Source organism: Cololabis saira, chromosome 13 (genome assembly GCF_033807715.1).
Source record: "Cololabis saira isolate AMF1-May2022 chromosome 13, fColSai1.1, whole genome shotgun sequence".
Lineage (NCBI taxonomy): Eukaryota > Metazoa > Chordata > Actinopteri > Beloniformes > Belonidae > Cololabis > Cololabis saira.
This window is the reverse complement of record NC_084599.1, coordinates 15,216,745-15,236,355: the sequence shown is the minus strand read 5'-3', so window position 1 is coordinate 15,236,355 and position 19,611 is coordinate 15,216,745. Positions and strand designations below refer to the sequence as shown.

The following is a 19,611-nucleotide window of genomic DNA, read 5'->3' as shown; positions in this document are numbered from 1 at the left end:
ATTTATTTTAAGCTTCGTTCAAGGATGTAGCCACTGTGCTTGCTGCTATGTTAACTTTATCTTTTCTCTTTTTTATGGCTTTCATTGCCAACCGCTGTATCTGTGGCTGCAGGGCTCCTTATGGAAAAGCAGTGGACATGTGGTCGGTGGGCTGCATCTTGGGAGAGCTGAGCGACGGGCAGCCTCTTTTTCCAGGAGAGAGTGAGATTGACCAGCTCTTCACCATCCAGAAAGTGTTGGGACCCTTGCCACCAGAGCAGATGAAGCTCTTCTATAACAATCCTCGCTTCCACGGGCTACGGGTAACATCCTGCTGCCCTTCACACTCTTTACCCCCACCTCCCAGCCTGCTGAGCTGTCCCTCCATGTTGCCCTTGTTACTGCTTTTCTTCCACCACTCTCGACCTAATCTTCTCAGTCCTTTGACGTCTCTTTTTCCCTCCTTCTCTTTTTCTTCTTATTTATTTTTTCTCCGTATTATGTCTCTCCGCTTGGTTTTTTTTTCTGGCCCAGTTTTCCGTGCCGTGACTGATTGGATCACACTGACTCATCGTGTATCATACATGCTGTATGCGCTGTGAAGGAAGGCTTCTGTGGTTCTGTGACAGGCTGGTGGAATAGCAGACCTTGCTTGTCCGTCCCTTCCTACAGTCCAGGACCTAATTAGCAAACTACCCCTTTCACATTGAAGTCTCCCTGACCAGACCTTCATAACGCTGTTATCCTTAGACACTTTTTTAAAACTGACAAATTGTTGCAGAAAGTTTTATTGGTGCATGCCCAGAGTTTTTGTCTAAATGTGAGCTTATAAATGCATAAGCGAAAGGTTTCGCCAAGAGAAAGAAAAAGAACATGGTGGGGGTTGTTGATGTTTATTTGTCACGCTGGCCACCTACAGCAGGCTTTCTGTAACACCTGCGAGTGTGTGATGTAAAAAAAACAGCTTCTCAGTGTGAGAAGCTGCCATAGTCTCAGCACTGTCTTCTTCTAAAACGCTCTGAAAAAGCATCATCATAGTTCTATCATATTCACTTCAATTGTATCTACATTAATATGAAAAATATATTACGTCTTCTTTAGATTCTAGCGTTATACGTGTTGGTATTTAATAAAAAGAAATAATGTAAATACAACACATGATAGATTGAACCATGTTGTCACTTAAGACCAAAAACAAAGTAAAAATACAGAGGAGATGGGTGAAAAGCTACGCACACCATTAGTGCTGTTAGAGAAATTAAGATGCAGGCCTTATTGGTTATTGTTCCTGACAGTAAATGTAAGAGATTTTTTTTGCACTTTTGTCCTCCCGCAACAAAGTTCCTAGTACTTTTGAGTTTGAGTTTGAGTTGAGTTGAGTTGAGATTGATTGGAAGGGTTAACAAGAAAAACGTCTCTGTGGCATGTCAGCATGTCAGCCTGGAGCGGAGATGTTTAGCCATAGTCCCAGGTACCACGGATGGCCAAAGTCCTGTCACTCCAAGTGTCAGGCCTGGGGGGGATGATTTGCCACTTGTTATGTTGCCACTTGACTTGGGCACCTTGCAGTCACTGAGTTAATTGTGAAACTCCCCTGTATGCCAACATATTCTAGTCAAATGTGAGGCTATCTGACAGCTGAGGCCCGGCCAAAACTGGGTTATGGAGAATTACGGATTCTGAAAATAAGGAAGATGTTGCAACGAGCCAGTCAAGGTCCAGACCCCAACCCAAATGAAATACTGTAGGGACCGTGAGAGAGCTGTGCAAAAACACATGCTCACAACTGTCAATGAAGTGAAGGAATATGGGCAAGAAGAACGGGGCAACATATCTCAGAAATCTAAGAGGCACTTTTCACAGACAACAATCACAAAGTGCTTTACAATCAAATAACAGTTTTGTTGATTGAAATCACTAAGTATAAACCTTTTTTTTTTTTTTTAAATGAAATGCTCCACAATAAGATATTGCAGCAGTGTAGCTAAAAATGATCTGCAAGAAAGTGACAGGAGATGTCACTGAGACCCAAGTAAATGTTGCTCCACAAGCTATTTAATCAAGAAGTGAACTTTGCCACACAGCGTTTTGCTAAATAAACAATGCCAAAGAAAGAAATAAGCTGTTCTTTTGTTCATTTGGTATTATAATTACCTGGTTAGGTGCAGATCCTTATATTTCATTACATCTCAAAAGATAAAACTTCAGAAATGAATACAGGGTGTACTTTTTTTCTCTGATGACTCAGACTTGGCGGAGAACAGAGCGACCTGGAAACAACTAAATTTGCCATTAGTTTTGGCAGAATCAAAGAAAAAATGAATCAGATACCTTGACAAAGCAGGTAGTGATTCATTTTTATTCAGGTAGCCCATGAGACTGTTTAGCCACAACAGTGGCAACTTAACTTTAACTAGTTTTTTAGTGTTTTATGTTTTCAAAATTATGTTTCAGGCTCATGTCAGAACCCATGTCCTTTACTTTTTGCTCATCATACACACAATTCTTTATAAATACTCGTTTAATTTCATAAATATGAAACATAGGACTTGTAATGACACAAAACATCTTAACCTTTATTTTTACTTCTGTGTCAAATTGTGGATCTCCCCAGAAATGTAACTACGTTTTGGGTCAACACGGACTGCAACAACTGTGATTAGTTGGCTTGGCAGCATGCACATGATGTTCTTGACAATCTTTCATTGCCTCCTGCACTCTTTGTAAGTTATGTTTTATGTGGAACTGCTCAGTTAGGCCACGATTGTCTCTTACAAATGATGCAGCCGTGTCAGCGAGGTGGAATACTGGTGCTCCGCAGGGCCATTGTTAAACCAGGTAGATGGATTTGTGTTACTGCTGCCTTGTCCGACGCAGAAGGAAATATACAAAATAGTGACTCGGAAGCAAAAATCTACATTTGCTTTTTTCTGCTGTTCTTGAGGTGTTTTATTACTTGATTTAAGTTCAACTGTGACCAACTTAATTCATAGGAACATGCACGCTGGCAACTGTTATTACTGTTACTATGCAGGGTCTCAAAGTTGGTGTCAGGGAAAATCAACCAAGAGAGTAGTTAGTAAATCTGACAGACACAAATCTGTCAATGCACAGATCTGGGAATGAATACCAGGACGTTTTCAGTAGCGTTGGGAGAGCCTCTCAATACCATACTGTTTCAAAACTAAAAAAGATTGGAGCTACTTCTTTTACACTTCTTGAATCTTGACTGTTCCTTTGAAGAGAGGTATTGGTGAGAGTTATAAAGGTCAGAGGACATCGTTCAGACAGTTTAGGAAATACTAGTTGTCCCTGCCACCCAGCTCTTTATGGGCAGAGTGGACTTTTCCGAAGGGTACTTCACCATGAGAAGTGTATCGAGGAAACCAGGCACCGGATATCTGTTTATCAATACTGTCATCAGCCAGTTCTATTAATGAACAAGTGTTTTTCTCACTCGAGGCAGAGCTGCTATTGCAAGTTACAGGAACAGAAGAAGGTGCTGGCCTCAAAACTCTGACCACCAGCAGACCAAAGACAACTGTGGACACTGTGGACTCATATTTCTGAATCTCAAGTCTTTGTATAAGACATGAATAAAGGAAGATTATTTTACCTTGCTTATTGTTGATGAGAATTTCTGGCTTTTTTAGTTTCTTCCATTACAAGTCAAAATTTATTTTTCTTAACTTTGCACTGTGATGTTAGAGTCCTAACACTACGTAAAATTAATGAAAATTGCAGTGAATTGATGACTTTTGACCCTATTATCAGGTATCTATTAGGGCTGGGCGATATGGACCAAAAGTCATATCTCGATATTTTCTAGCTAAATGGCGATACTCGGTATATATCGATATTTTTTCTGTGCCTTAATTGGGGTTTCCCCCAAAGCATTATAGCATAGCATCTCTGTTAGCTTCATTTTTTTCTGAGGCAAACCCTTAAAAAAACAGTCAGTTTTAATACAAAGCCTCGTGCCAAATGTCACACAGGTACATTTATTAACAGAGGTCTGCAAAATATCAAAATGTATAAAACAAATGAAATAAAAATAAACTGCCTGCATATATAGAATAAAAATGCTTCTTGAATAAAATAAAACAAATATCCCTTTCCTGCATAACAATTAAATTAAAATACACTGTGCAATTAATACAATGTAGACAGTAACAGGCAGACTTTTCCACTGAGGTTGACAGTTGTGCAAATAACAAAACATTTGTGCAAATCTCAAATAAAACATTCAAGTCAATTTGTCCCAAAATAAGCTATATCAAAATCATTAAAAAAAAATGTAAAAAAAAAAAAAAAAAAAAAAATGTAAAAAAAAAAAATGTAAAAAAACATTATTTTTTTTTAAATCGATATAAACGATATATTCTCTTACCATATCGTGTTTGAAAATATATCGATATATATTAAAATATCGATATATCGCCCAGCCCTAGTATCTATTAAGCAGGGGGTTTTAGGCTTCTGATCTTTCCAAAACAGTAGGATTTTTGTAGTTCAGTGGTTATGTGGACAGTCCTGACAGTGCTGCTATCTGCTAATGCTTTAGTTTCCTACCGTGAGCCACCCCCAAACCCTGGAGCGAAGATACCTGGGAATCATCGGTGGAGGCCTGCTCGACCTTCTGAAGGTAAGAGATGGATGTTTTTCTGTTCAGGCAATGTTTTTATTTTTAATTTCAACCAATTTTACTTTTTTTCCAGCTCACAAACTGACGTAGATTTCACAAAGCAGACGACTGAATTGCATCATTATTGTCGTACTTACTTCGTGACTGCAGGATGCCTCAGACTTACCAAGGCTGCTTCAGCATCTCTCCACGCACATCACCATCCCAGTGCTGCTGTTATTACTGCGTCTACGCTGAAAGCAGGAGCGGCATGTCAAGAATGTGGGCTGTGTTTGCACTTTCCCCACTAGATCATGACTCACTACTAACATAATGTCATCCCAGCGCTGACTTCAGAGAGGACAGCCATCTCCCTTATTAATGATCAGTTTCTTGAGATGAGACAGAGCTTCATTTATGAAAAATACATTTGCTGATTGCTACTTCAAAGTCCTGTAGCTTGCAAGTGGTGTGATACGCTGGCCGTCTCTTGTTCCATGGCAGCTGGGATAGGCCACAACCATGAAAGAGGTCTGATGCAGTTTGCGAAGAGGTTGATTTCTGCTTCTTTAATTGTCCCTTAGAAACTGAGAAATGGAGATTATAAACTACATTTGTAAGTTTTATTTCTGTGAAAACAAAGCTGCACTCGAGAGTTCAGAAACCATCTTCACGTCGCAGGTGTTGTTTCGAGTGCCTACATGGAAAAATTCAGCTCTCATTAACATCTATGGAGATGGATCATTAAACACATTTATTCAAGTGAGCAGTTGCAAAATGTCACCAATTGCATCTCACATCATTAGTGAGCATTGTGGCTTTCACGATAATGGCGATGACTCATCGTAGTATCAAAAGTGCCTTGGTTTGTTGGTGAGGTCTGGTTGTTCAGGGAGCCCTGACAGGTTCCCTCTGTGTGTTTGTGTGCTAGAACCTGCTGCTGCTGAACCCCACGGAGCGCTTTCTCACAGAGCAGTGCATAAACCACCACACCTTCCAGACCCTGCGGCTGGTGGAGCGGCCCGGCCCACCCACGCCCACACCTGTACGCTCCTCCAAGAGGAAGCCTCACCACGGAGAAAACAACACCCCCAGCAGGTCAGCGGGCAGAGCTCGATGCTGGATTTCAACCCGCTCACGCGTGTCATTTTCTTTCTCAGGCAAATCGGACAAGTTGTGTTTAATTAATAAAATCCCGAACACTGTTCTTCACATTATTTACAGCAGTCATGATCTTCTGATACTTCTGTGAAATATCTTATGCCATGTTTGCTTGGTTTGGGCTGTTATTGACAGAAAACTCGTTTCTAGTTAAAACAAATCTTTCCTTACATTTTTTATTTTTTATTTTATTTTTTTTAATTTATTTTTTTTATTATATATATATATATTTTTTTTATTATTATTTATTTATTTTGGTTTAATTAATGTTATGAAAAGTAAAAAAAAAAAAAAAGGGGGAGAGATATTGATAATTATATTGTTATTGTAAATTTCTTTTTTTTGCTATGCCCTCAATAAACATATCTATACAAAAAAAAAACAAATCTTTCTCCATAATTCAAAAATATATAATGAACACACATTTACTTCAACCGAATTAAGACAAAGTTTTGGCTATGATACTCCAAATCTGTAGTGCAGAAAGGTGATACGTTTCATTTTTGTTTTCACCTAGGAGCCATGGGGGGAAGAGCTCAGGAAGCCACCGTTCCAGCAGCAGAGAGTGCTCCAGCTTACCCCGACACGAAGACGTCCACCCCAGCAACGACGGCTTTCTTAACGGCAACATGTCTGCAGCTATCAACCTCAGCCCCACCCTGCATCCCAAAAACTACCAGCCGCAGATCTTCAACCACTCCACCGCCTGCAGCATGGACCTGGCCAGCAGCAACCTGCCACACATGCACAGTCCCGGCGAGGGCAAGGGCAAGGGTGACTTTGAGATGAACTTGGGGTCCAAGGTGTCAGACGGTCCCGGAGCCAAGTACCTCAAATCCAACTTCCGCTCGCAGCAGAACCGCCACTCTTTTGTGGAGGGGAAGACCAGCACGCTTCAGTCGGGGGAGAAACACAGCCGACACAGCTACATGGAGTCCCACGGCTCCACGCCCTCCTCCTCCAAGTTTGCCTACCTGAACTTATCAAAGAGCTATGGAACGCTAAGTGACGCTAAGTCAGTGGGGAACTTAAACGACGTTCATCTGTATGCAGATGAGCCCACAGCTCGCTATTTTCCATCCAGCTGCCTTGATCTCACGGCTCCGAGCAGCCCAGCATCCCGCAGAGTGGAAAGACTGGGGCCAGGCGCGGCTCGAGGAAGCATGCGCTCAGAAAGAGAGAGCAACACCCTGGACTCCTCCTACAGGCGCTCCTCCACCCGCCATAAGGCCTCCGAGGAGGCCAAGTCACCAGACGCCCTGAAACCAGGGGACGGTAGCACTGAAAGGGGCCATGCTCACTCCCTGTCCGCCCCGCATGACCCTGTGTCTTACAGTCAGGGATACACCAGCCCTTTCTCCTCCCAGCAACGACCACACCGCCACTCCATGTACGTGCGGAGAGATCACCAGAGGACACACGGAGGGGAGGAAGGGCTGTCAGTGGGGCAGGGGATGCCCACCAGAGCCAGCAGCCTCCAGCTCCTGTCTCCACAGCTGCAGCACCGCACGCTGCCCCGCCACTCTGGGAGCTCCTCCAGAGAAGAAGACCTGAGCAGGGTCAGTAATCAGCCCACATCAAACCTCGACAAAGATAAGGGAAGCCGAAGCCCACAGGATCTAAACATATCAAATGCCTACACCAGCTTGCGCTAACTCTGCTTCAGTCTCACTTTGTCCATCAACGCAGCCAGGAATAATTCTTGTGGCATCTTAGCATCATGATCTGTGTGTAGGTTTTCAGGTGGAGCTGGTGTTCTACTTATTAGAAAGGCAGGATTAAAACTACTGCATTTTAATGTATGAACATGTACTAAAATGGTGGATTTTATTATCAGGAAATATTATGAATCATGCTACCCGTGCGTTTTTATTGATATACATATATATATATATATACTGTATATGTAAATATAGTATATATAGCTTGTGCATGTGTGTAGTTGTATCTATGTGCTGCAATGCTGAGCTCTGTTCATGCCTCATCATGTCTCCATTAACAGAGCGAACAGGCACCCACTGAGGTCCCCCACAGCAGACCCCCAATAAGGGACTCCACCAGGGACAACACCGCATCTTTTCACACACAGCGGCAAAAAAGCGAGGTCCGACATTCTGCCTGCACCCACCATTCCCCGCCCACATCCAGTCTTCCAGGAGAGCGGATGTGGGTGGATGCTGCTGTCATGAACTGCTCTCTGTCTCTCTCTCTCTCTCTCTCTCTCTCTCTCTCTCTGCGTCTCTCTGCATCATTTGTGTGCTTTGCTTCCCTCTAATGTGACTTATTATTATAACACGGTGAAGTTCATCATCGCAACAGATTTCATGTTGATTCTGGAAAACACGTGTAGCCTCCACAGATGCTTCGTTGTAGCATTTTGTTGTTTTTTCTGTTCTCTTAGGCAAATACCGGTAACAGTGTTGGTTCAGACAGAGAAGCATGCAGGTGCATTGATCCTCTTTGGTTTTATGTGATCCGTTCTTCTGTTGTGGCTCAGGTTGGCTTATATCATGACCAGCAAGCAGAAGATGGGGGCTCTTCCAAAGAGAACCGCAACATCTACAGCGAATCCATGCCCAGGCGGGTGGGCAGCTTCTACAGAGGTTTGTTTAATCAGGGTGGATGTCTCTGTCTGTGGCTTTCTCAGATCTGGACCCTTGAGACTTGAGTTCAGACGAGAAAACAAATTCCAACAAATCACATGTATTAATGGATGAGGTCATACTGCCACTATAGCCAGAGTACTTAGATTTATTTATAATAATTGCATCTATTAATCCAATAGATTTCCAAGCTTCCACACTCATAGCAATACAAAACACAGCAATACAGCAATATGGTCAAAAGAATAAAGTTGAGCAACAATTAGGGAACAGTAGGTAAAGCGCATAAAGAGGACGAGGTGGCTAATGTAAGAAATCCTTAAGGTAAGGAAGATGAAAACATGGTCCCAGTGTATATTAAGAAAGAGGCATGCATTTTATTATTCATAAAAATAACTCCATAATAAGGTCAACCATGGCTTTTTTGTTGGAGCAGCTTCTTTGATCAAAAAATCAATTAAAAATCTTCTTAACAGTTAAAAAAAATGTTGAGTTGAAAAGTTGGATAACCGGTTATGCGTCACGTTTACACTATGAGCATCTGGGAGGCCCAATATAAGACAAATAAGGTCAAGTTTTTATAGTGAAACCAAAAGCAGCAAAAGTTAATTCACAATACCAGACCGCCTCACAATTACAACACAATGGGGACGCCTTAGGATTCATTTTATTTTTAAGAGCAATAAACTATTCTAAAATGAGTATATTTAGTTCCATTAAAAGCGTATTTTCACATGGTGTGAGCCTACGTGTACTGCCACAGTCTCAGAGAATCAGGTCTGGTGGATGGCCTGGGAGGTTTAAAGCTTTAACAAACATTCACATTTAATCAATTTTGTGTTATAAGAAAGCTCTTTCAATGTGGTGTCTTTAATGATTGAGTTCTTAATTTGTAAGTATTTAAAGAATTCACTTTTTTTTGTTAAATTAATGCTGTAACTGCTGAATAGATTTATTAGATCTGGCTTTCAAATAAGTTCAAATAGATTCTCTGGCAAAACCATGTTGTAAAGCCGTGGTCCTGACGATCAGGAGGAAAGTTTGGGCTGTCCATAAACGGGAGTAAGAAGTGTTGTCAGCAGACGGCAGCCTTTTATAGTACAATTAGACTCCCAGCATTTCAATGTATGTAAAGTGATTGGGTTTATACAGAGATCATTAAGAGACCCAGTGTTTTTATAGACAACAGGTTCTGTAATGGGCACTGAGAGGATTCAACTTCCATCTCAATTGAGGCTGGATGACATTTAACCAATCAGAAAACACCTGAAGCTGAACTGAAAGTTCCAAATTTGGCCGCTTTAAGCCTCCATTAAAACCAGCCGTTTGGAGTTTAGACACATTCAACTGAGGCCTCCTTTTACTCCAAATAGAGAAATTCAGCCAGCCAGCCCTAGAGCAACTTAATGAGCATGTTTGATAATAGAAGAGGGATCATTTGCTCTCAGTAGAGCAGTCGTGGTAAGAGGTTCATTTTGACGAGTGCACTCCAAAGTACAAACAAAACCAGAGGGGGGCCAGCAACAAAGGAAATGTCTTGGGCACGCTCCAGATTGTAAAGACCCCAGGGGCATAGCTTCATTATAGCAGCATTAATGTTATAACCTGAGAGGTAGTCAGATATGGAATAGATGTGTGCAGTCTAGATGAGAATATCAGCCTGTCGTCAGCATGGAGGCTGATTTTATGCTCCTTCTGAAATGTTCTGCGTAGCTGATATTTTATTAGGTGTTGAGCCTTAAGCGAATACAGTTCAGTTTTTGAGATTAAGAAAATAGTAACTACTAGTGGCAGTTGACTTTCAAACAACTTTAAAAGTTCACAACCTGGTGATAAGTCAGGGGATTATCCGAGCTAAGACCAAAAATGTCTTATCAAAAATGTTTTATCAATTTATAAGAAAAAATAAGAGGACAATCGGTTGGGATTCATCATCTGGGGATCAAGAATAGCTGTAATTTCAAAGTAAGAGATTTTTATCTGAACAAAAATGTCATCACAAGACTTCTGATTCTTACTTAGCTAAAAGTTGCAACATTGGTATATACAGAACAAAATATTTTACAGTTAGAAAATACACTTATTAATGCTTGACAGCCCTGCACATTTCCTCCAATCTTTTACATTCCTGTAGTCTTATTTTTTATCAAAGGTGACTCATCTGTAAACACTTCTTTTATGGACAATGTTAAACCTTTTTTAATATTCTTATAAAGTTTTGAGATGGGATTTCAAACAACCCAATGAAACTGCAGTGGTGCAGTGGATTTCAAAACCCCTTCGTCTTAGATTCCAGAAGACTTCAAGGAGTATTGGCGTGATATTCCTGTGTCTGTCTTGATGTTGCATCGAGTAGGTCTCAAACCGTGTACAAAAACCTCAGCTGATAGCTGCAAACAACCTCAAAAGTGCATTGAAAAGTGCTGCATTACTGTTTAATGCTCCATAGATAAAAAATGATACTGCTTTTAAGGGACTCATGGTGTGGTGAAAATCTGATTTTTTTCTTCATATGAAATGTGACTTTTGCTATTTTTGTTGAACAGTCCCTTCTCCCCGGCCGGACAACTCCTTCCACGACGGCAGGGGTCAGAGCCGGGGCTCAGGTTTGTCTGGAGACAACAGCAGCTTGACTGGCCACTCCAAACGTCAGCCTGCGTTTGACCCCTGGTAACTATTTGATCACACCAAATTTACCAATGTTTTATTTTGGTTTGCGAAAACACATTTTCTCCAAACCACGTCACAGTGAAATTGTCAAATTTAATGACATGCTCTCTGGATGTCGTGGCTTGTTTAACACTGATCGCGAGGTCTTATTTTAAGTCCTCTTCGCTTGATTTTTCAGGACTGGCCCAGATACCGTAGTCTTGAATTCCTCTGAGCCGTCAAAAGAAAAGGAGAAGCAGGGTTTCTTCAGAGCAATGAAAAAGAAAAAGAAGAAATCTCAAATGGTAAGCTGTCTCCCATGTACATCTGCAGAGAGAGGTTCCTGTGTATAAGACATAAGACGTAAGCTGTCTGTCTACATGCTGCATCACTTCCTGCTGTTCGTATGATTGATCCTCCGTCCCACTTGCTCTTTTGCAGAAATGCAAAAACCATTAGTGCTTGCTGTTTTCATGTGTATTATGCTTAACTGCACCATGAGTCATGTGCCTCTGTATTACAGATGGAAGTCCCTGATGCAAGGCCACCTGCCATCAAGAAATGTCTTTTCCCTCTATTTAGTCCAAAGAATAACATAACGCATAGGTCCTCAGTGAGAGTCCTCCCTGTAGTGTCCTCTGCCATGGTACATGTTGTTTTCCAGTATCCTTCTTACCTGCTGCCTCCATGTCATCTGTCTAACATCCCATGCATTTACTACATTAAACTCCACTGTTTTATTTTTTTTTGGATAACTTTAAGCCTGTTTAGATAATTATATAGTAATAATAATGAATTATGTTTGAACATGAACTATTAACCAGTCTGACCCTCATTCAAGGTTACAATATCAGAAAAAAAATCTCTTAGAAAGATCAACACCTACAAATTGAAACTTAATTTTTTTTTGCCTTTAAATAACAGACAATTGGATCTTTGATTTTTTTTACACACCGTTTTAAGTCTTATGAAAAGCATTTCTTCTCTAATGAACTTTTCCATAGATTTGTGGATTTTATGGGTCACTTTTCAACTTGTTTAATCTAAGTTAGATCAGTTCGTAATAAGTTCGGCCATGCCTTCGTAGCAAGTCTCTGGTTGTGGAGGCTGAGCTGAAGATGAGCAACAGCCACAAGATTCTGTGGCGTCTCAGCATGACACTGACGCTTTTCACCTACATCTCAGTGCATTTAAACCCAAGACTTGATTACAGAGTATGGATCAGGGAGCGATGAGGGAGATACAAAAATAGTTCACAAGTATAAAAGCCATTCGACACATTGAACTCTCTGTGACTGTAAGATTCCACATAAAACTGGTACTGACGACATTTCTATTTATAAATGACGGGAGGAGGGAGCACTGCTGATGACGGGGCGTAAATAAACAATCAGGCCAGGAGCTGGTGGAAACTAGTTAGAAAAATACTAAACTCAACCCAGCTTCAATCACATTCATTCAACTCAAATATTCAACATAACAGTAATGAAAAACACAAAGTAATACAAGTATATTAATTAGTTAGTGCAGCATTTACTGCACTTACTGGTACTTTGCTTTAACTTCAATTTAAAATTAGAACATTATAAGTCAGCCATGCTTTTTTATTTTATTCTCTGAGACAAACCTGTATCTTCTGTTACTAGTAATTAGTATCATAGCATGACATTTGCTATAGGATTCGTGTATAGAGTGAACACCATTAGCTTAGTGCAGAACCCTGTGGAACACCACAACCAGCTCTGGTATGTGTGCAGGACATGGCGCGTTCAAACCTGATGAAAAGGACTTGGAACCAGCCTAAATCAGTACCTGTTCCTACAATTAAGTTGAGTCTTTGTTATAAGATGTGGTTAATGGTGTTAAATGGACCACTGGCCTAATAGCAGTTGCTCAGAGATAAGATCAATTTCAGATGCAATAAGCAGGTCATCTGCAGTTCAACCAAAGCAGCTTAGGTTACATGGAATACTCTAAATCTGAAGGCTAATATGCAATTAGTTGTTTAAAGGCAACTTTTTCAGTGATTTTAGAGATACAGTGGACTTAGATGTGGAGAGAGGACTGGGGTAGATATCCATCTGGTTCAGCTGATCAAGTACAAAGGAGATGATAAGATCCCTAGACTGTTTGCGAAGGTGTCCAACATAAAAGTGGACTAAACTTTACTAACTTTACAGGCAAAAACATTATTTGCCTTTAGATTAGCAAATGTTTAGACCTTTGCTTTTTTTTTTTTTTTTAATGGCTGAACTGAGACTATTAACAACAAAGGCCTTTAGCCAGAATAGTCTGACTAACATCACTATTAACACATGAAAATGATGGCATGAAACACACACATCCACAGTCCGAGTGAATCATAGACTACCTCCCTACTCTGTGTGACAGGCTCCCAGTGAAGGAATGGATGCAGCCGTCCAGAAGTCCTCCAGGTCCTCAGGTCATCAAAGCAGCCGCCACAGGACTCGTGACAAGAGCAGAGACCGGAACCAAGAGAGAGACCGCAACAGGGACAAGGACTGGCCCCCTGAGAAACTGTCCGATTCACATTCTCCAGTGAGTAATATCGCCCTGATGCATCGTTTAAAATGTTTGATTTCATTATGTTGAATATTTCGAATGTGTCACGTATGTTTCAGAGTCAACCACTGAAGTCACTGCGCAAGCTCCTGCACCTTTCATCCTCATCCTCCAACCAGACGGCCTCCACCGATATGCGCTACCAACCGCTGCCTAATTCGGCCTCCGCTCAAGGTGGTTTCACTGAAAGCCGGGGTCACTCAGGGGTCAGCACGCCCCAGCTTAAGAGCCGACAGACAGCCTACCCGCTGCCGGGACAGTTGGAGCCTGGTTGGCACTCGTCTGCTCTGGGCCGCCCTGAGGGCAACCCCTACCCGGAGCAAATGAGCATCAAGGGAGGCCAGAATGGGCACGGCTTTGGACGCCCATCCAGATCTCGCATGCCAAACCTCAACGACCTGAAAGAGACAGCTCTGTAATCTCCGTCCCCCTGCAGCTCTCACATCCACCTCAGCATCCGGCTTCCCTTCTGTTGCTCCTCCACCTCCCTCACAAATCGGTGCATCGACTGAACACACAAACACAAATACCAAACCTTCTGTTTGCTTGCAAAGAGGCCAAAAGCCTTTTTATGTCTTAATTTTTTTAAAGCTTCCATGTTTGATAGACTTTATATTATTACTTATGTAATTCTGATTTTAGTTTGTATTATAAAGTAAATATATTACAGATTCAAAATATGTATACATATGGATAGATAACGTGTAGATTTTAAGTGTAAGTATTTTTGTTTTTATTAAATGTATAAATATAGTACATTTTACTGTGTAGACTATTCTAAAGCATTCTAAACAATTAAAGTTTAATCAGTTGTTACTATAGATGGTAATGTCAGTAACTTGTGTCCATCTCACCCAAGATTGTGACTCGTTCTACGCTGTCATACCAGTAACAGATGCTCAAATGTGCAACCAAAAGTCACTTGTTTTCTTTTTTGCTATGCTGACAATCTGACAATCTAAAGGCTTAAATTTAATTGCTCTTTTGTAGGATATTGACATTATTACGTCTTTATGAAATGCAGCCATTTTAGAAACTCTGGTGCCATAAGTAACAGATATTCTGAGCTACATCGTCCTCTGCAGGACGTAATTAAGCACTGCATCTACTCTGAGACAGTCACGCTCTAACTGTTAGGCACTCTCATCTTAAACTCTGTGTAAATCTTTTTTTTTATTATATAAACCAGTGTTATGCAATTAAAACTATGATTACACTTTAGTTTAAAAGTTATTATAATTCATCTAATGAAAATTATTTATTGAAATTTGTATCTGCATAAGTGTTATAACACACTGTATGAATAAGATTTCCTAATACTTCGATCCAGTTAATGGCAAGCAGCATCCAAAGCTGATGCTGAAGGATGTGGCCGTTTCTCTGACGACTATGCTCCCTAACAAGTCTTAGCTTTTGCTCTGTTTCATATGAGCATCTTTCCAAGTGGTTCTACTATAATCGGCTACAAAAATGCAGAAATACCCACAAAATTACTGCTGTAAAAATCTCATTAAAATTTTTTTTTTTTTTTCTTCGTTGTTGTTTGGAAATATTTTTTACTGCAGCTAGAGGAACAAAAAAGCCATTCTGGGTGTACTGGTGTAATAACTCCCATCCATCCACCCATTCATCCATCAGGGCTGTTAAAATTACTTCTTTTTTTCTTTTTTAAATCTGACACAGTCCCAAAACACTCTGAGTGGAGTGCAAGCCCTCCTCAATCACCACCCATAACCGTGTTCATCTGAATACTTGTTGTTGCTTCTAATTGTATGCAAGTATAATGTTAACTTCACCAATTTATTTCAGTTACTTCATTATTAATTTATTAACTCTGAACTAACATTAGTTAGGTTTTAGCTATCACTATTAGCTAAAACTATCAACTATTATCTTTTAGTTATTGCAAATGTTCATTCCCTGCTTTTCACTGTGTTTTTATTCAACTCTCTGTTTTTTCATTTCAATAATGTATTTATTACTTTTGGCCTTTAAAAACTTTTCTTGTGTGCTTATTTCAGCTTTTTTAATTTGCGTGCTTATTTTCAGCTTTTTAAATTTCTGATGAGATCTTAGGAAACTATTTGGGTTCTTCATCAGTTTCATTTTGTTTTGTTTGTTGTTGGATTTTTTTTTGTCATCAGCCTGCTATTTACATATTTGCTACCTCAGTTTTTTAATTCCTGTAGCTTATTTTCCCATTTTCGTTTAACGTGAAATTTCCTCATCTATCTCCATTCTGTGTCCCTGTTCTCTCTCTTTCAGTTGCGAAACATTTTTCAGTTTAATTCTCCTGACTTTAATTGGATGTTTGTTTGTTTTTTTTTTTCTTTCCTATTTTTTAAGTTCAGCTTCAGTGCAGCAGATTCCTTTAATGGGTTGGGTGATATACCTGGTTGGGAACTGCTGCACTGCTGTGTTTTAACCATAGTTAACCACTTGAGAACATTTTTTTCCCTTTATTTCAGTCACACAACATCTGTTGAAAAAAAAAATTGCCAGGAGAGTAGCTTGGCAGAAAAAATAATAATAGTAACCCTATTAACGTTGCACTTTGAAGAGACTTGGTGGCTCAGCAATATATTGCCCTGACTGTAAATTCTTCCTCCCTTCATGTTTGTCGTGTGTGTAACATGTGAAGACCGAGACAGGAACACACCGAGGCCAGACGTGACCGTGCCGTGTTGTTCATTGTGCATCTGTAAGAACTGTGCACTCTCTGTACTCGCCACAGTACGTTTCTCTCTCTCGATTATTCTTTTGCTGAAGGAGCACCATGTATTATATTAATACTGACGTGTGACTAAATGTTTGGTAATATTTATAAAAAAAAAAAAAAAGTTTATCACCTGTTTAAATGAAATCAAGTATTAAGTTTGTACTTTTGTTGGAGACACAAATTGGTAGCAAAGTCCGTGTTAATGAACTTTTCTTTTCCTCCCATTGGAGCATTTCCATGAGAATATGAAACCCATAAATCAATGAATGCTTAACGGTTTTAGAATATTCATGTTTACAGATGTAACGGTAAATCTACAATAAAACAAATTATTTGATTTGACTGAACTGTTAAATCTTTTATTTCTCTGAAGCAGTGTTCGTCTCAGATTCAGAAAGTTTATGAATAAGTCATCATATTCTTTTTTTGTTAGTTTTACTCTCTTTGATGTGAAGGTGACGAGGCTTCAGGTGGTGTTTGGAGCTGGGATCTCCAACAAACAAAATGTATTAATACAATATATATTTTTTTTCTTTACTTCAATACAGATAAACTGGTCATTAAAGAGCACCAAATATGTCCACCCGCCCGGCTGTATTTTCCTTCGAGCCTCACCAAAGAGACTCAGGCATGTTCGAGGTCATGTGCAACACAATGGATGTTTCAGTGCTGGAACAATGGTCTCCTTTCTCTGCCAGAGGCAGGTTGGCAGGGGGGAGGATGGGTGGTGTGGAAAACGCAGCAGAGTTCATTTTAGGTGCACTTGTTCATGCACATCAGCAGCTCCATCCTCATGCCGATGCGGGTGTGCCAGCCCAGGGGAAGCAGGCGGATGTAACGAGCCACAATGGGTGGGCGCAGAAGATTCTGTACTGTGGAGGTCCGATCAGAGTTCCCGTAGAAGACCTAAGGAGAAGCAAGCAAACATGCAAATATACACTGGATCCTTTTCATGCTTAGGCACATGTATTTACTACAAACGTTGTTTCGGCAGAGAAATTAGTAATCAGCCATCTATCATAAATGTTAAAAGTTACCTTCCTATCACAGAAAATAGAGTAGCTACTGTACATGACGTGTCTGTGATCAACAGCTCAGATAAAAGGAGGTTTGGGCCTTCTGAGTAAAATATGAAATTTCTGACTCATTAATGTCTGAAAGAGCCATTTGACTCATCTGAACACCATTTTGTGTACTCACTCTGTTGTTTCCTGTCTGGTCTTTGTAATAGATCCAATTGAGAGTCTCCACAGTGCGATACTGGATGCTGTATTTAGTGATCCACTCATCAGCATCGCAGCGTCCTTGGGTGAGGATGCCAGACACCACATCCACTTGCTTTAGGTCAATCTGGATCCACTGGTGCTGGTCATTGAACTTGGACAGCCATGCACATCTGAAAAATACATGTAAGATATTCCCTCTGCAACAGGAACATATGTGAGGTGAACTGTAGAGAAGACTCACCCAAATCCTTGGTTGTTAAGACGAGCCTTATTGGGGATCCAGGAAGAGTACCAGCCAGTGTACACTTCCTGATTAGAGCAGCTGATCTGCTCTGATTCTACAGAGCCAGATTCAAACCCCAGGGCTCTGTGGTATGGGCATTCTGTGGAGGACAGTGTAAGGTTTACTTTTTGACATTTTTAATATATTGACAATTTTAAAAAATCCATACACTTCATTTGACCTGAGATGCAGAAACTGAACTCTTCTGTGCATCCCACATGTACCCCTTAAAGATTGTCATTGTGATCGTGTTGTCACTGAACGTTCTCTCCAGCTTTATTGCTCATGGTGACCTACCTGCCAGTGATCTTTGATGCCCAGAAGGCTTGCACGCTAAGGCGTGAGAAGATGATTGGATCATTATCTGATATGCACTTCCTTGTGCACGATCATGCTACTGGGTGAAGGGCACACCCTATTTTGAGCTGCCTAATCTGATCATCACATTCCTGCTCAGGTAATGAGATTATCCAAACAGCATGTGCCATTCCAGGCTCCTTCTGTGCAGTTCCTTGTTTCCAGACCTCAAACGGTGCATGCAGGTCACTTTCAATTTATACAGTGGTTGAAAAGTCTTCACATGATTGCATGATTGCTCATTTCTGCGTTCTGAGTTTATGCTAAAAACTAGGCTGACAACTACACATGAGGACGTAACCAATTACCATGAGCTATGAGATGCATCACACCATCTGGAAACCTTTTGTGTTTACACAGATGCCTGACGAAAAACCAAGAAAAATGCAAAGGATGCAACCCTCAGCACCATTCTTCTCAATGTGCTTGACGTTTACCGTCATGTCATTGTAGTTCATACCTAAAAACCAGTGAAATCACATCATGAGACACTTATCCAGCCTTTACCTGGCATGCATTTCATTGGATGCTCAGAAAGTGGTAGAAGTGGCAGTGCGGTAGCAGGTGAGATGGAAGTAGGCACCTGCGTGGGCGAATCGGCAGATTCGCAGTCACAGCTGCAGGCTTTGACATCGCTCGTCCACGTCTCGATCACCTGCTGCTCCTCCTGCTCCTCCTGCAGCTCTTCCTCCTGCACGGCTTCCTCCTCCTGAAAAACAAACACAAGGAGAAGAAAATCCAAGGATTCTCTGAAACTCAGTTCAAACCCCATGTTAGACGTCTGTGTGAGTGATGTCTTACCTCCTGTGAATGAACAGTGATCAAGGCTGCATGTGTCACAACCATGGACGCAGAAAGAAAATAATTGAAAAAAATGAAATAACTCCATGTGAAATAAACATATTGACTGCTTCCAGGTGGTACATAAAATAAAGAATATCGCTAACTGCAAATGCATGTCCAAAAAAAAGGCCTACATCAGGGTAATGCTGAAAAAAAGGTTTTGACTTTAACTCAATTTGACCTCTTGTAGAAGAAACACAGTCTGCTTTTCATTTCTATGCAGTTCTCTTTTACTTTATTTGTTACTTTTGTAGTAAAATATCATCACCAGAAGTGTACAGTCGTATTTTTTTAAAATTGTAGTTAATATTATCCAGGTGTATAAGTACTTACCCTGAGACAAAAGCAGGAGGAACAGCAGAGCACCACAACGAGCAGTGACCTCCATCTTCTTCTTCAGTTGTGCTCGAATGACATGTGTGCAATGTCTATGTGTAGTGGACAGGATTACTGTAATCCACAGGCCCGTGATGGTTTTATCTAATACTCCTTAGTGGCCCTTACACACCGCCCTTAGGCCACTCCGTCATACTGCACCTGTGTTTCTGTAAATACAGTCCCCTCCATGGTCCAGAGTGACTCCT

The 19,611-nt window shown here is 40.7% G+C and overlaps 2 protein-coding genes across 4 annotated transcripts in view; one reads left to right on the top strand and one right to left on the bottom strand.

Moving 5' to 3' along the window:
* LOC133458235 (cyclin-dependent kinase-like 5) overlaps nt 1–16,861 on the top strand; it is a 43,988-nt gene extending 27,127 nt beyond the window's left edge. The window contains exons 9-19 of one of the 3 annotated variants that reach the window (XM_061737910.1): nt 113–302; nt 4,544–4,624; nt 5,535–5,701; nt 6,282–7,323; nt 7,767–7,868; nt 8,262–8,367; nt 10,914–11,037; nt 11,216–11,321; nt 11,540–11,662; nt 13,408–13,575; nt 13,659–16,861. In XM_061737910.1, the coding sequence (XP_061593894.1) occupies nt 113–302; nt 4,544–4,624; nt 5,535–5,701; nt 6,282–7,323; nt 7,767–7,868; nt 8,262–8,367; nt 10,914–11,037; nt 11,216–11,321; nt 11,540–11,662; nt 13,408–13,575; nt 13,659–14,018 (2,569 nt within the window). In that variant the 3' untranslated portion in view covers nt 14,019–16,861. The remainder of the gene's footprint in view (nt 1–112; nt 303–4,543; nt 4,625–5,534; nt 5,702–6,281; nt 7,324–7,766; nt 7,869–8,261; nt 8,368–10,913; nt 11,038–11,215; nt 11,322–11,539; nt 11,663–13,407; nt 13,576–13,658) is intronic. The other 2 variants (XM_061737911.1, XM_061737912.1) reach the window with 2 other exon arrangements.
* LOC133458236 (retinoschisin-like) lies at nt 14,910–19,485 on the bottom strand. The gene is made up of 6 exons (XM_061737913.1): nt 19,361–19,485; nt 18,986–19,011; nt 18,692–18,893; nt 17,786–17,927; nt 17,519–17,714; nt 14,910–17,224 (listed from the first exon to the last, which is right to left on the bottom strand). The coding sequence occupies exons 1-6, from the start codon at nt 19,413–19,415 to the stop codon at nt 17,072–17,074; spliced, it is 774 nt and encodes a 257-aa protein (XP_061593897.1). The 5' UTR covers nt 19,416–19,485; the 3' UTR covers nt 14,910–17,071.
* Between the last annotated feature and the right edge of the window lie 126 nt (nt 19,486–19,611).

Bases quoted from the DNA above. Each gene is read 5' to 3' on its own strand.
- LOC133458236 (XM_061737913.1), bottom strand. From the start codon at position 19,415: ATGGAGGTCACTGCTCGTTGTGGTGCTCTGCTGTTCCTCCTGCTTTTG. The intron at 18,894-18,985 runs GTAAGACATCAC...TTTGTTTTTCAG, and splicing joins TCACTGTTCATTCACAGGAG to GAGGAGGAAGCCGTGCAGGA. The intron at 17,928-18,691 runs GTAAAGGCTGGA...TGTCCTCCACAG, and splicing joins TCCAATGAAATGCATGCCAG to AATGCCCATACCACAGAGCC.